General features: G+C 36.9%; 2 protein-coding genes across 12 annotated transcripts in view; both read right to left on the bottom strand.

The window, feature by feature from the left end:
• The window catches only part of NEK10 (NIMA related kinase 10), a 232,301-nt gene extending 227,882 nt beyond the window's left edge, over nucleotides 1-4,419 (bottom strand). The window contains exon 1 of the mRNA XM_034993514.1: nucleotides 3,977-4,419. The gene's annotated coding sequence lies outside the window, so the exon portion shown is untranslated. The remainder of the gene's footprint in view (nucleotides 1-3,976) is intronic.
• Nucleotides 4,420-7,306: 2,887 nt separating this feature from the next.
• SLC4A7 (solute carrier family 4 member 7) overlaps nucleotides 7,307-13,390 on the bottom strand; it is a 107,278-nt gene continuing 101,194 nt past the window's right edge. For all 11 annotated transcript variants that reach the window (XM_034993504.1, XM_034993461.1, XM_034993491.1 and 8 more), the window contains one exon: nucleotides 7,307-11,530. In XM_034993504.1, the coding sequence (XP_034849395.1) occupies nucleotides 11,449-11,530 (82 nt within the window). In that variant the 3' untranslated portion in view covers nucleotides 7,307-11,448. The remainder of the gene's footprint in view (nucleotides 11,531-13,390) is intronic.

Genomic DNA, 13,390 nt, shown 5'->3' with positions numbered 1-13,390 from the left:
TATGACTTCATACACACTTTTCTGAAACTAACAATTCCAAGTCTTTTGGGAACAATACACTAAATACTGTGTAACTTCTTCCTGATGGCCCAGGGTCAATATTATGGCTGCTGTGCTTTTCTCCATTCTTCCTCTAGTTTTAATTTTAACTTCCATTAGGAGGGGTTTTAGTTTCTTTTCCAGATACGAGCCAGTTGATTGTCATTTTGTCACTGTGACTTTGCTAAGGGCTGTGAAGCTAGAACCCAAGTCAATTATAATTATCCCCAAAGGAAGATTTAATAAATCCCAAGTTGATGCCAAGTCAATGGACTTGGGTGTCCGACCTTTATTATGACTACTGAAATTTCAGCTCAGATGAGGGTTAGTCTGACCTCTAGACAAGCACAAGTAATGATGAGAAGTCATCCATTTTATGCAATGGTCATTTTCATGGGTTTTTAAAATCATCACACATGTCACCCAGATCCGAGTATGTTTAATGTTCACCTTCCTATGGAAATAGACCAAGTCTTTCAAAAATGCAAGAATCATTTCCAAATCCAAGCCACACAACCAGTCCCAAGGCAGACACTTCCTATCCCCTTACCCTGCTTTATTTTTACCTGTTTACTTGTCTCTCTCCCCCAAGAAATACAAAAAGCTACATTTACATGGTACTTCCCATGGGCCCACCACAGTTCTAAGAAATTTGTCGATATGGAGTCATGTAATAAAACAACCCCATTTTACAGGAAACTGAGGTGCAAAAAAACGAAGGAACTTGCCGGAGGTCCTGTATCTGGCAGTGGGGAGCTGGCAGTTGAACCCGGACAATCTGGCTTGAGAGTCTGTGTCCTATGGACCCTGCTCTACAATCCCTGAGAACATAAGTCCTAAAGGAACAGTGACTTTGTTTTGTTCACTGCCAAACATCCAAGTGCTCAATAAAGATTTATTAACTGTCTGAATGACCTTCCAGCTCCTCTCTGCCTATCCAAGTGCTCAAAGTCAGTTCACTCTGACTTCGGCCTCAAAGATGGGCTGGCTCTGACTGGCAGAGTAACATTCTGGCCCCTTCTTTCACCTACTCAAGACTTTACTGGTTATAGTTTCTTTTGATCCACCTCACCTGGCATGGTGCCCTGGACCAGTCAGATGGTCAACAAATACTCATTGAAGGAATGAGTGTCTTACCTGTTTGGGAGCTGCTGACAATAAACAAAAGTTTGTGATCAAGTAGGATAGTGTGATCAAATAGGAGGAGGATGTCCTAGAAATTGCACTTGAATGAATTAAAAATTGTGATTTGTACCTTCTGTGTACCTTGGAAATTTCACAATTCTCACCTTCAGTGTGTTACTTTTTCTTTTTTGTTAAGACATTGTTAGGGAAGCTTTAGGTTTACAACAAATCTGAGAGGAAGGTACAGAGATTTCTCATCTACCTCCTGCTCCCACACCTTCTTAGTCTCCCCTATTAACAGTATCACTCACCAAAATGGTACATTTTATATCAAGGATGAACTACAATGGTACATCATGACCACCCAAAGTCCACAGTTTACCTTAGGGTTAACTCTTGGTGTTGTACCTTCTATGAGTTTGGACAAATGTATAACGAGATGTATCCATCACTATAATATCATATGGTATTTTCACTGCCCTAAAAATCCTCTGTTCTCTGTCTATCCATTTCTCCCCAACGCCCAACCCCTGGCAACCACTGATCTTTTTACTGTCTCCAAAATTTGCCCTTTCCAGAATGTCATATTGTTGAATTCATACAACAGGTAGCCTTTTCAGATTGGCTTCTTTCACTTAGTAATGTGCATTTAAGGGTCCTCCATGTCTTTCCATAGCCTGATAGATCATTTCTTCTTAGCACTGAACACTGTTTCATTGTCTGGTTGTATCACAGTTTATCCATTCACCTTGGTAGCTCGCAAATATTGGCAATTGTGAATAAAACTGCTACACACATCCATGTGAATATTTTGATTTTTTAAACATGTGAAGGTTTACTAAGTATAAGGCACTGTGGACTTGATATGAATTGTGCACATTTAGTCTTTAAGACAATCGTATGAGATAAGTGCTATCATCAGTGCACTGTACAGATAAAGAAGCTTATTGGAGGCTAAGTAATTTGCCATGGGCCTCTGAACTAAAATGCTGAAGCCAGGATTCAAATCCATGTATCTCTGACTCCAAAGCTTTTCTCTTGCAACCTATGCTGTACTCTCTGTTTCCCACTTGAAACTTATGCCATGTAATAACAACTACCATCACAATGATTATGAAAGATAGACTCCGAGTTGAAATAGTTTGCAATTACCAAGGGTCTTGAGATCGAAGTAAAACCTATAAATTCAACATTCATATTTTATAAGCAAAAGCTTCATTGGCCAGAGATTATTTCTGACTTTTCTGGAACCAAAAAGGACATCATGAAAAGCAATGACTTCTCATTTTAGAGATTCATTCACTTAACCAGTATTTGTTGAGCCCCTGCTATGGACATGGTACTGTGAGAGAGTCAGCAAACGCTGAGTAAGACAAACATAGCCTCTGCCTTCACAAAGGCAGAGAAGGAAACAGAAAAGTAATGGGGCAACACAAAGAGAAAGACTGGGGAGTGAGAACAGGGTTGGGGAGGGTACAAGTGGAGTCCATTGTGGGCAGTGTGAACAGGTGCAGTTACCACACAGGGGAGAGAATATGACATGTTCTGGGAATGAACAAGATGGAAATGCCGATGGAAGGCCTAACTAAAGAGTTTGGAGTAGGATAATGGAGAATCTTTGCAGGAAATGAAATGCCCTCTTTTTTTTTTTTTTTTTTTTTTAGAAAGATCAGTCAAACTCTCACGGGGAAAATGGATTAGATAGGGCCAGACAGGAACCAGGGAACCTGGAAGGGTGCTGAATTTAACCAAGGGACTGGTGGAAATTGTAATATAGTGAGAATAGAGATGGTCATGTGGAAATTGGTTTGACAGCTATGAAGAAGGTATAGGCTTGGGTGGCTCAGTTGGTTAAGCAACTGCCTTCGGCTCAGGTCATGATCCTGGAGTCCCGGGATCGAGCCCCGCGTCGGGCTCCCTGCTCGGCAGGGAGTCTGCTTCTCCCTCTGACCCTCCCCCCTCTCATGCTCTCTCTCTCTCATTCTCTCTCTCAAATAAATAAATAAAATCTTTAAAAAAAAAAAAAAAGAAGAAGATAAGCATACTCTCTCAGACATTGCAGGTTTTCATTAAAAAAAAAAAAAGAAAAGAAAAAAAGAAGATATAGGCTTGATAACTGATAGAAATGCCCAAGAGGTGGTGTCAAAGATACTGCCCAGAATGTGATTTTGGTAACTGAACGGACAGGTCTGCTCAAGATAGGGAATCCAAGGGCGAGGCAGTCTGGTGGGAGTGGAAGGAGATAGCTTCTAGGGTTACACACGTGTGGAGTTAACTAGCAGTTGGATTTGGGGGTCTGGCGCTTCGTGGAGCAGCCTAGGCTGGAGGTGGATGCTTTCCAGCCATCGGCAGACATGTGATGCGTGAAGGCGTGGAAGTGGATAGCCTCACCCACGTGGTGCAGAAAAGCAGAGGGCAGTCAAAGCAGCATCACAGAAGGGAAAGGCAGAAAAGCGACGCCCGTACAGACTTTCATGAATGAGGCTGCAGAGGTATCGGAGAAGACTGCAAGAGACACACTCACGCTCCACGTAACCAAAATAATTGCTTCGTCGACCTGAAAGGGCCATCAAACATCGTTGATGGCACTGCCCACCATCCAGCCGCACGACACCAACCCTTCTGCTAGGACAGGCTCACAGCGACTCGCCTACCCGCGACAGCCCGCACTCTCTGCCCCTGCCCCATGGCGAGTGAAGCTGACTCCCGGAGCCTTCGGGGCTGCTCCACAAGGACCTGTGGGCATCTCCTTGGAAACCCTGCCTCAAACCGCGCGCCGGCGCAGAGGAACGCCCGCTCCCGCCCCACTCACCGCGCCAGAGGGAGGGTCCCTCCTTCAGGCCAATTTCTAAATCTTCCTCCTCATCGTTTCTGCTGCTGCCACCCGCGGCTCCGGATCCGGGGGCCGTCGCGCCCACCCCACCACCCCCGAGCCCACTCCCAGTCCCCTCCACCTCGGGGACACCACTGCCTGCTGCACCGTTGGTACAAATCAAATCCTGCTTTAGGCCACCAACCGGCGCTGGCTGAACCAATGCCAACACCTCTTCTTCCGCTTCGCCGGGGCGCCTCGGCCAATCAGGAACAGCCGTGCTGCGGCGTGCCGAGCGCCATAGCGACGGGTGACACCTGCCTCGGGGTTGCCGTAGCAACCACAGAACGCGCAGGTTCTACCCCAAGTCTCCAAGCCCGAGAAGAGGGAGGTGGTACTTAGGACTGTGGTGCGGCCAGTTCAACCTGACCTAGAGCTACTAGCCTGTGGACAGGTTTCCTAAACCCTGTGGATTTTTCTGGATTCGGTGTGCGCAACTTTTAGCATTTGAAATAAAACGGATGGACAAGAGCTGCTTCATCTTAGGGTGCTTAATTTCAAGAACAGCTGTGGACTAAAAATCAATTATCTACCAAAGCAAAGATTAGTTTGAAAGGCTCAACGCTACATGCTACACAGTTTTCATATAGTGTGAACACATTTTCGGTTACTCAAGTGCACTGCATACCTCAGGCAATGACAATAGTGTTGTGAAAATAGAAGTGGGCACTCAATACATCTGTACGGTTCACCTAACATAAGCAAGTCTCTTCACCTTTTGTAAAGGTCTGAAGCTTCTTGAAAAATTGAATTGCATTAAAGTCTTAAAAAGATGAGTCATTATGAAGCTTTAAAAAATGAAAAATATTCATGATCATTTTATGCCAGACACTATTCCACAACATCATCTGGTAGTCATTTTTCATCGTAGTTTAGCACTGACAATGGAGGTACAATAAGTTTCCCAAGTTGCCCAGTTAGTTACTGGCGCATCTAGTAAGTAGTAGAGGCAGGGAAGAACCTACAGTTTGAATCTAGAGTCCAGTCTTAACCACACTGAGGCTCTAGATTTCTTCAAGTATAGGGCCTACTCGATCTCATCTTAATATTACTCAAAAATGACCACCAGTGTGTCAATTAGTACAGTGCCTACATCTCCCAAAACTTCATTTAAAATGCATACAATGAACCTTTCCCTGATGTTTCTCTGCTTTGAATAATAATGAAAAGTAGGCCCAATGGGATAGCAACACTTGGGGTTGGGTAATTAAAAATATATATCCTAACCTACAAGAACAAGGTCCCATTTTGGAAATGTAGGAAGGGGAAATGAAAGCCACTCAGCTAAATAGAACTAATTTAATCTTCAGAGAACATAAAGCCAGCAGGGTTAACATTACCAATAGGAAAACAAAAGTGAATGATGTGGACTTGAAAAAGTATTCTCTTAAAGACATTTTAAATATTTAGCAGTGAGACAAAATGATTTCAATTAACTTCTTCATCAGGATACTGAATGTGCTTCCCATCTTTCTCTTTCTCAACAAAATGGTAAACTAATGTTTTGGCCTTTCCTGAATAGAAGTGAAAGTTGCATAGAAGATTAAGGATGAAGACATTTGCCTCTCAAGGAGAGGAGCACTATCCTCTCTACCTGGTAAGGGTCCACGTTGTTCTGTGTAACGTGATGAAGATCCATGCCCCCCCCAAAGGGTCATGTTTGCCTTAAGTTTATGGCTTATGCGGTAGGGCCAAACTTGAAAGACCTAACACCCATCCCCTTTTTATGTTATCCAGTACCCCTTTTACTACGCTGATATGATTTCATAGACACTGTAAATCACATAGTTCAAAAGCAAAACAGAACGTCTTAACTATATAAAGAATAAAAGTAATTTAAACAGGTACAAAACAGGTATAAATTTTCAGGATTAACAAGAGGACAAAATCACTTCCCCAAATTTCTAAGATACCCGGGACTAAAAAAGGGTATCTAAACACACACACACACACACACACACACACACACACTTTCACTAGAGGAATGAGAATGATCTTGTAGATTGGCAGCAGAAGGTTGAATATAATTTGAAGGAAAAGCAGAACTGAAATTGAGTCTCGGAAGAACTGCAGAGAAACTGAAAGGTTTTCCAGTCAGGAATGTTCTCATTCAAAGCCTAAAGGTAGAAATGTAAAGGTTAGCCATAGAAAGAATTGATACTCAAGAGATCAGATATACCTTACTGAGCAAGATAAAACAAAATGAGTAATATTTCCTTTCCTCTCACCTTCTAGAACAAAACAAAACAAAGTTCTATAAATGGGAATAATAAATTGACAAAAAACTTTTTCCTAAAATAAATGTAAGAAAACTTTCAGATGAAATTTCTAAAACTCTTAAGCATCTTTCTCACTCCCAAAGGTTATCGAGTTCATGTTGGGATATCAGAAGTTGTTTCTTATTATAGGCAAAATAATGGACCAGGCTACTCTTAAAGGGCTTTAATTTCGAAATCTCTTAACTATTAAAAAGTCATTGTGATATACAATGGAATATTATGCAGCCATCAAAAGGAATGAGATCTTGCCATTTGCAACGACGTGGATGGAACTGGAGGGTATTATGCTGAGCGAAATAAGTCAAACAGAGAAAGATATGTATCATATGATCTCACTGATATGAGGAATTCTTAATCTCAGGAAACAAACTGAGGGTCGCTGGAGTGGGGGGTGGGGTCGGAGGGATGGGGTGACTGGGTCATAGACACTGGGGAGGGTATGTGCTCTGGTAAATGCTGTGAATTGTGCAAGACTGTTGAATCTCAGATCTGTACCTCTGAAACAAATAATGCAATATATGTTAAGAAAAAAAAAAAAAGAAGAAGGTAGCAGGAAGGGAAGAATGAAGCGGGGGAAATCGGAAGGGTAGACGAACCATGAGAGACGATGGACTCTGAAAAACAAACTGAGGGTTCTAGAGGGGAGGGGGGTGGGAGGATGGGTTAGCCTGGTGGTGGGTACTGAGGAGGGCACATTCTGAATGGAGCACTGGGTGTTAGGCACAAACAATGAATCATGGAACACTACATCTAAAATTAATCATGTAATGTATGGGGATTAACATAAGAATAAAAAAAATTAAAAAAAAAAGTCATTGTGAAACACAGAATCCTTTGTTTCACCTTCTTTTCTGTCTCCTTACTGAAGCATATGAATATTAGGAAGCAGGGAACAGAAATCACCTATTTTCCTTCATTCCCCCATCCCTCTGCATAAGAAAGATAAGCAGCAATTCTAATAAAGTACAAAGTAAAGACAATATCCAACAACTAATTCAGTAGACTTTTATTGCTCTTTCAACTTCAATAACATCTCTAAAAAATAGTTTTCTTCTAACAATTATGAAACAAATTTGAAAGGCAGGATCGTTCACATTATAGACTTGGAAGAGACTTGTACTTCATATAAATGAAAAATACCAGTTCCACGTTTTAAATGTTTAATTTACCTTGTATTTTATTACAAAAGAAAATATTATCATTGTAATTATAAAAGTCATAAAAATTAGAACTGTACTGTGAAATTATACCAAGCTATCAAATACTATATAAATGAACAATAAAATTCAATTTCTATTTATTCAAACATAGTAAACATTGGAAGATACCCCCCCTACAAAACAAACAAAACCCCCCCAGATTTTTAATATTAAAGCAACAGAAGAAAAGCCACAACACAAAAATCAATCAATGCACAAAATCTGATTAAAAAACCACTAGGGTTTAACAATTACTATAACTCAACTGTAGAAGTCAATATGTGCTAATTAAAGTTTAAAAATGATCTTTAGATGATTCCATTTCCAACTATGTTTTCCTATTATTGATACTTATATTACTTTTTGATACATTAGAAAAGAACCAACTTTACATTAGAATTGCCAAATTTTGAATTTTGAACACTATTTTTAATTTTCAATGTCCTTAAACTCTTTAAGCTTACTTTCTAAAAAATAAATAATTGTTGGACTAGACCAAAAGACATTTCAGACATTTGTATTATATATGATAACAATGATGTAATCTACATAAATAAATTTAAAACATTAAGTTATTTAATTTAAACATTTTTGAATTACAATGTTATATCAATGGCTTACACATCCAAAATCTGAGCACTTTAAAACAGGATTCACATGTTGAGCACATTTAAAGAACTGATGTACATGATATGATCCTTGAAAAACAGCAAGCTCTGGTGTAATACCTCAGTTTCAGAAACGATTTTACGTTTTACAGAACTTTGAACCTGTCTTTGTGAAAGGAAAAACTTAGAAAGCTATTATATACATACATAAACTTGAAGTATGAGGAAGAAACAAATGCTTTTTGGATGGAGAAAACAAAAATTAGTAATTTTGAGTGGTGAAGAAACCTGCTTTATAAATCCATGCATTAGCACATAAATTTTGTCCCACATTTTACAAAGACTTGGCAAATATGAACATTGATACGCCACAGCTTTTTTCAACAACTGAAGAGATTTAAGATTTTTAACATCATTCTCTCTCTCGCTCACACACACACACACACACACACTAGAAAGACTGTGCTTCACTTCAGCATATCTAATATTATAAGAGAATATATAGAATCATCCTTTTATCATAAGGAAGTTCATTGTTTTCTCAAAAGCTGCTATTTTAGAGTGAAATAGCATTCAAAAGAAAGTAAATTTCAGATGGTCAACATCAGGATTTATTATAGTCTCTGTAAACAGACATCTATAAATAAATAAAATAGGGTGGAGAGAAGAATATCCTGAGGTGGCTCTGTAGCCAGGGTATTCAGTAGCACTAAGCTCCATCCTGGAAACCAAGGCATCTAAGAAAGTGCAGGGCTGTTTATATTAATTTATTTTGTAAATGGAGTATGTACAGGTTTAATTATTTTGCACCTTGAGGTAAATCAGTACATTGCAATTACTACTGCTCATTTACACCTATTTAAGGCAACATTTAAAAATTAATATTATGTAGTAAATTTTTCACTGTCTCACAATGAACACTATCCATGATTGTTATTGTTCAGAAATAGTGGAAAAATATCATAAACATGTAGAACAAGCAGTTAATTACTTAATAAACATGAGTTACCTTTGCTTTTCAATGGAGTAGTCATATCAGATCATTTTGTAAGTCAAGTAGTCAAAAGAAAGTAGAAACCATTAACAATCAGAAACAGTAAAAACATTCTGAGTGCAAAGTATTTTGCAAGTCATGGTTTTTCTGGCACTGGACAATTACTATACATAATTGAAAAAAATCACAGAAAGACTATGATCCCAGGTAGTTTTCAGTTTAAATTTTAAAATCCTTTCCTGTAAAATAAGCACATTTGTTAACCCTAAGATGTCCAGACACAAAGAAATGATGTGAGGAAATTCCCTTGTTCAGGTACATCAGGGGAGTTTACAAAATTAGCAGCAAATACTGGGGTCTTTGGAAATGATTATGCTGCTATGGATAAGAGAAATCATTTCAATGGAAGCTCATAAAGAATAATAAGCACCATGGGTAATACTCGATTATCAATTGCCAATAGAGTCTAACTCTTTTTCAGGCAGTACCAAATGATGCCAGCTCTATTTTCTAAAGAAAAGTAGCTACATTTCCAACTTCTCATTCGAGGCAGAAGTCAAATCCTTTATTTTAACTAGAATCTGAAAATATGGTCTCAGATGGGGAAATTGTATCAGCTACCAAGTAGTTTAGAATGGATTAAAAACACTTCAGGATTGCTAAAATATCAGCTTTTGGCATTCCTCATGATCCTCTATAAGATCAATTTCATACTTCTGTACTTTAATGACAAATGATTAAAGGGAGCATTGGAATTTCATTAAAATTTTCATCCTAATATTCATGTCACAATTTCGGTATTTCTGTGGCTTCTCAATACTCATTTGGTTTTTGTAAATTATCCTCTTGCCAAATCACTTTCACAACCCCATTCATCCAGTCCTACAGGCTTAACAAGAACAACATTTATTTATTTCATGTAGAGCTAAGAGTATATAAAAGATGACTAAAAAGATTTGCTAGCAGTTAAAAAGACAGATAGCTCAGAAAAGCAGAAACTAAGTAACAAATACCAACACAAACTAGAAAGAATGCCATCAATCTGAGCTATACATAAAATGTCTAAATTCCTTTTAAAATACAAATATGGCAGTGCTTTATATCAAAGATGTAAAATCTGTCAACTGCTTTCAAAGATAATAAACCATAAATGCAAGTGAGCACCAACTATTTACATTAACAATTTAAATTATTCTCTATTTGTTACCTTTTCAAATGCTTATAATATTTAAGTATCATATCAATTAAAATAAATAAAATAGTTTAAAATGAGATCACAGATAGCAATCTATTAAATATTATCTATACCATAGAAAGAATAACAACGTAAACAAGAAAGTGAAAGGTAATTCTTTAGAATAAAGTAATACTGATCATAAACCCATTAAGAGAATTGTGACTCCTGATTACTTAATCATATTAGTTGTAATAAAAAATAATCAAGAACTTGAAGCTGATATAAACTTAACCACATTTTAAGTAAAAGCAAAGGCAGAGAACAGAGTGGGCATTCTGGGGCTCTTATAAAGCATTAGGATTCTACATTAATTTCTACAAAGGCAACAAAATTTAATTATTATCAATTGGCATTTTACAGCTTCTAAAATCCATAAAGTTATGACTGGTATGGGGTTAAATTATAAAAATCACCTGCAATTTCACTTGTCTATCGGAATAGAAACCTAGATGTGGAAGTTTTAAGATAAAAACATAAAGGTCAAAACTACAGTTCTTATCTAGAAAGTTTCTATTGTTCTACCTTTACAGCCAAAAACTCTCCACTGCTTATGAAACATGATGGACATCTGCATAAATGAAACACACATACAGAGAAGCCATGACATGTTACCATTTCTCCCACAACACTGGCATAAAGACTCCCTGTTCTTCCCATAAGGAACTAACAGAAGTGAAATAATATGTAAAAATTTTCAGTAACTCAAGTAAAAATTATAAATACATGGACAAAGTACATCACCTAAAGTTGGTATGAATTACCACTGATGAACAAATAGACTTAAAGGAAAAGTAGATTGAATGCATTTCCCCACATCTTCCTGCTGCAGAATAGAAATTTTTTTTTTCAACAGAATAAATAGTAAGAACCATGTACCTCATTTCTAAGAGACCATTTCATTATATACACAGTCTCCATGGTGTTCCTAACAAACTTCAGACACTACTTCAAAAAACCCAGGAGTCACACATAAACAGCATGACATACAATATTGTTATATATAGTGACATGAAATACACACGATATATATATATATATATATATATATATATATATATCTGTATAGCTATATATATAATTCCTCTTGGTTCAATTCTATAACGAAGTTTCAGCATCCATGTATTTCTTTGTTGGTTCATCTTCAAAATTTATTTTCACACTCACAGGTTTTTCAGGGCTATTTAAAACAAAAAATGAGAATAAATGATTTTGAAATGGACAAATATTATATTCAAAAAATGGCCAACACTTAGTATCCGTAATAAGCCTTTTGAAATGACTAAAAGGACTATTAATACTATAAACATAGGACTCGCTATTATTATTTTACTGCTTTCTTTTCCTATCAGTAAATTTGACTGGAAAGACAAATATTAAAAATTCTTAGTTTTTTTTAATGGATATGCTTGCCACGGAAATTCATGTTTTTCTTACAACTGAAAAGGATTTTCTTAAAACTAGTCATTATATTTTTAAAAATAGTTGTACATTGTGACATTTCACTGACAAATCCATTAAAAAAGCAATCTTTGTTAATATAGATAAGCATCAAATAATTTTCTGCAAAATGTAACAGATTTACAAACTCTCCCCAAATTTGGTTCACAAATACAAAATCAAAACACATATATTCTATATTTTCAAGTTAATATCAAATACAATGAGTCCATGTCCATGGATTTAAGTGACTAATTTAATTGTAACATATGAATATCTGTGTTTTGAAAAAGCTGTCCAATGTAGAATAACACTGTGGTTTGTTGCCTTCTCCAGATAAGATTGAAGGAAAGACCTCCAAACATTTTTTCTGTTAAATGACATAACCCAAACATTGTCTTTCTTCCCCTGTGATTTGGAATTGAGGGGCAACCTGAATGAAAGGCAGAAGTATAAAAGATACTTTCATATTACTGTGTAATATATAATAATATTATTGTAAGGTCTTTACATTTATAACTATACTATAATCTGGGCCACAAGTACTGACAAGGTGTGAAAAATTATTAAGAGTAAAAAGAGCATCAAACTAAATTCTAGCTGCATGGAATAATCAGAATGACAAAGAGTTAAATTTTAAAAACTTTTAAGATCAAAGACAGAAGAAAGGAAACAGTCCAGTTTAGAGAATCAGAAGTCAAGAAATGATTAAAAAAAAAAAAAAGGAGGTCAGGGTCATAATAGAGATTAAGTAGGAGCAAAGCTTTAAGAAGAGGTGGGGAAAGAATGAATAAAACCCAACCAATTATTATGAAAAGACAGTGGCCAGAAAGACAATAACTAATCCATCAGAAGCAGCTGGTGACCATTTGCCCAGAGAAGTTTCAATCTGATGTCCAAGCAGAGTATACGGACACCCAGCAGTGTCTGGCACGAAGTGCACACAGAGTATTTGTGGAATATGAATGACTGAGTGCACTACAGGATAATACCTCATTTCTCCACAGACCCAAAGGATTAAAGTACTAATGGTTATCAAACTAGAATCACTTAGATTCAGGCCTTAAAATGAGGGTAAAAGAAAGAAAAAATGGCTTCCTAACAAGAAATCTAAGAAAGGAGTTATGAAAATTGTTATGGAATACGTGGTCCATTATAACACCGAATGGCGTTTATATCTATGGATTAAGAATTTCTTCCAACGATCTTCTAGTAAAATGTTTAACCTCATCTGAAGAAATGGCAGGCTAAAACAAAACAAAACAATCATGTCTGTCTTTTTTCCTGGACCATCAGAAAGCATGACTGCGGTAGTGTTTACTTAAAAGAGTATTTATGTAACCCCTAGTAATTATCTTTCTTATATGGTTTTGATCTTTTATATACTTATTCCATACTGCCATATGTATAATATTCATTTTTACTATAAAATGGCTCAAATTCTTTTTGGAAACAGGCAATTATGAATTTAAAAAGTAACCTATCAGCACTTATATCATTATTTCCAGTATTCAGTAAAATGATGGACAGACAGATAAAAGGAAGAAGGAAAGAAGAGAAAAAGGCTGGCTTTGTTAAGAGAATATAACTTATGCAAACT

Source organism: Mirounga leonina, unplaced genomic scaffold, assembly GCF_011800145.1.
Source record: "Mirounga leonina isolate KUSES-001 unplaced genomic scaffold, KU_Mleo_1.0 Mir_115, whole genome shotgun sequence".
NCBI classification, from domain to species: Eukaryota; Metazoa; Chordata; class Mammalia; order Carnivora; family Phocidae; genus Mirounga; species Mirounga leonina.
Note: the sequence above shows the minus strand (reverse complement) of the source record. Positions and strands in the feature narration are given on the sequence as shown.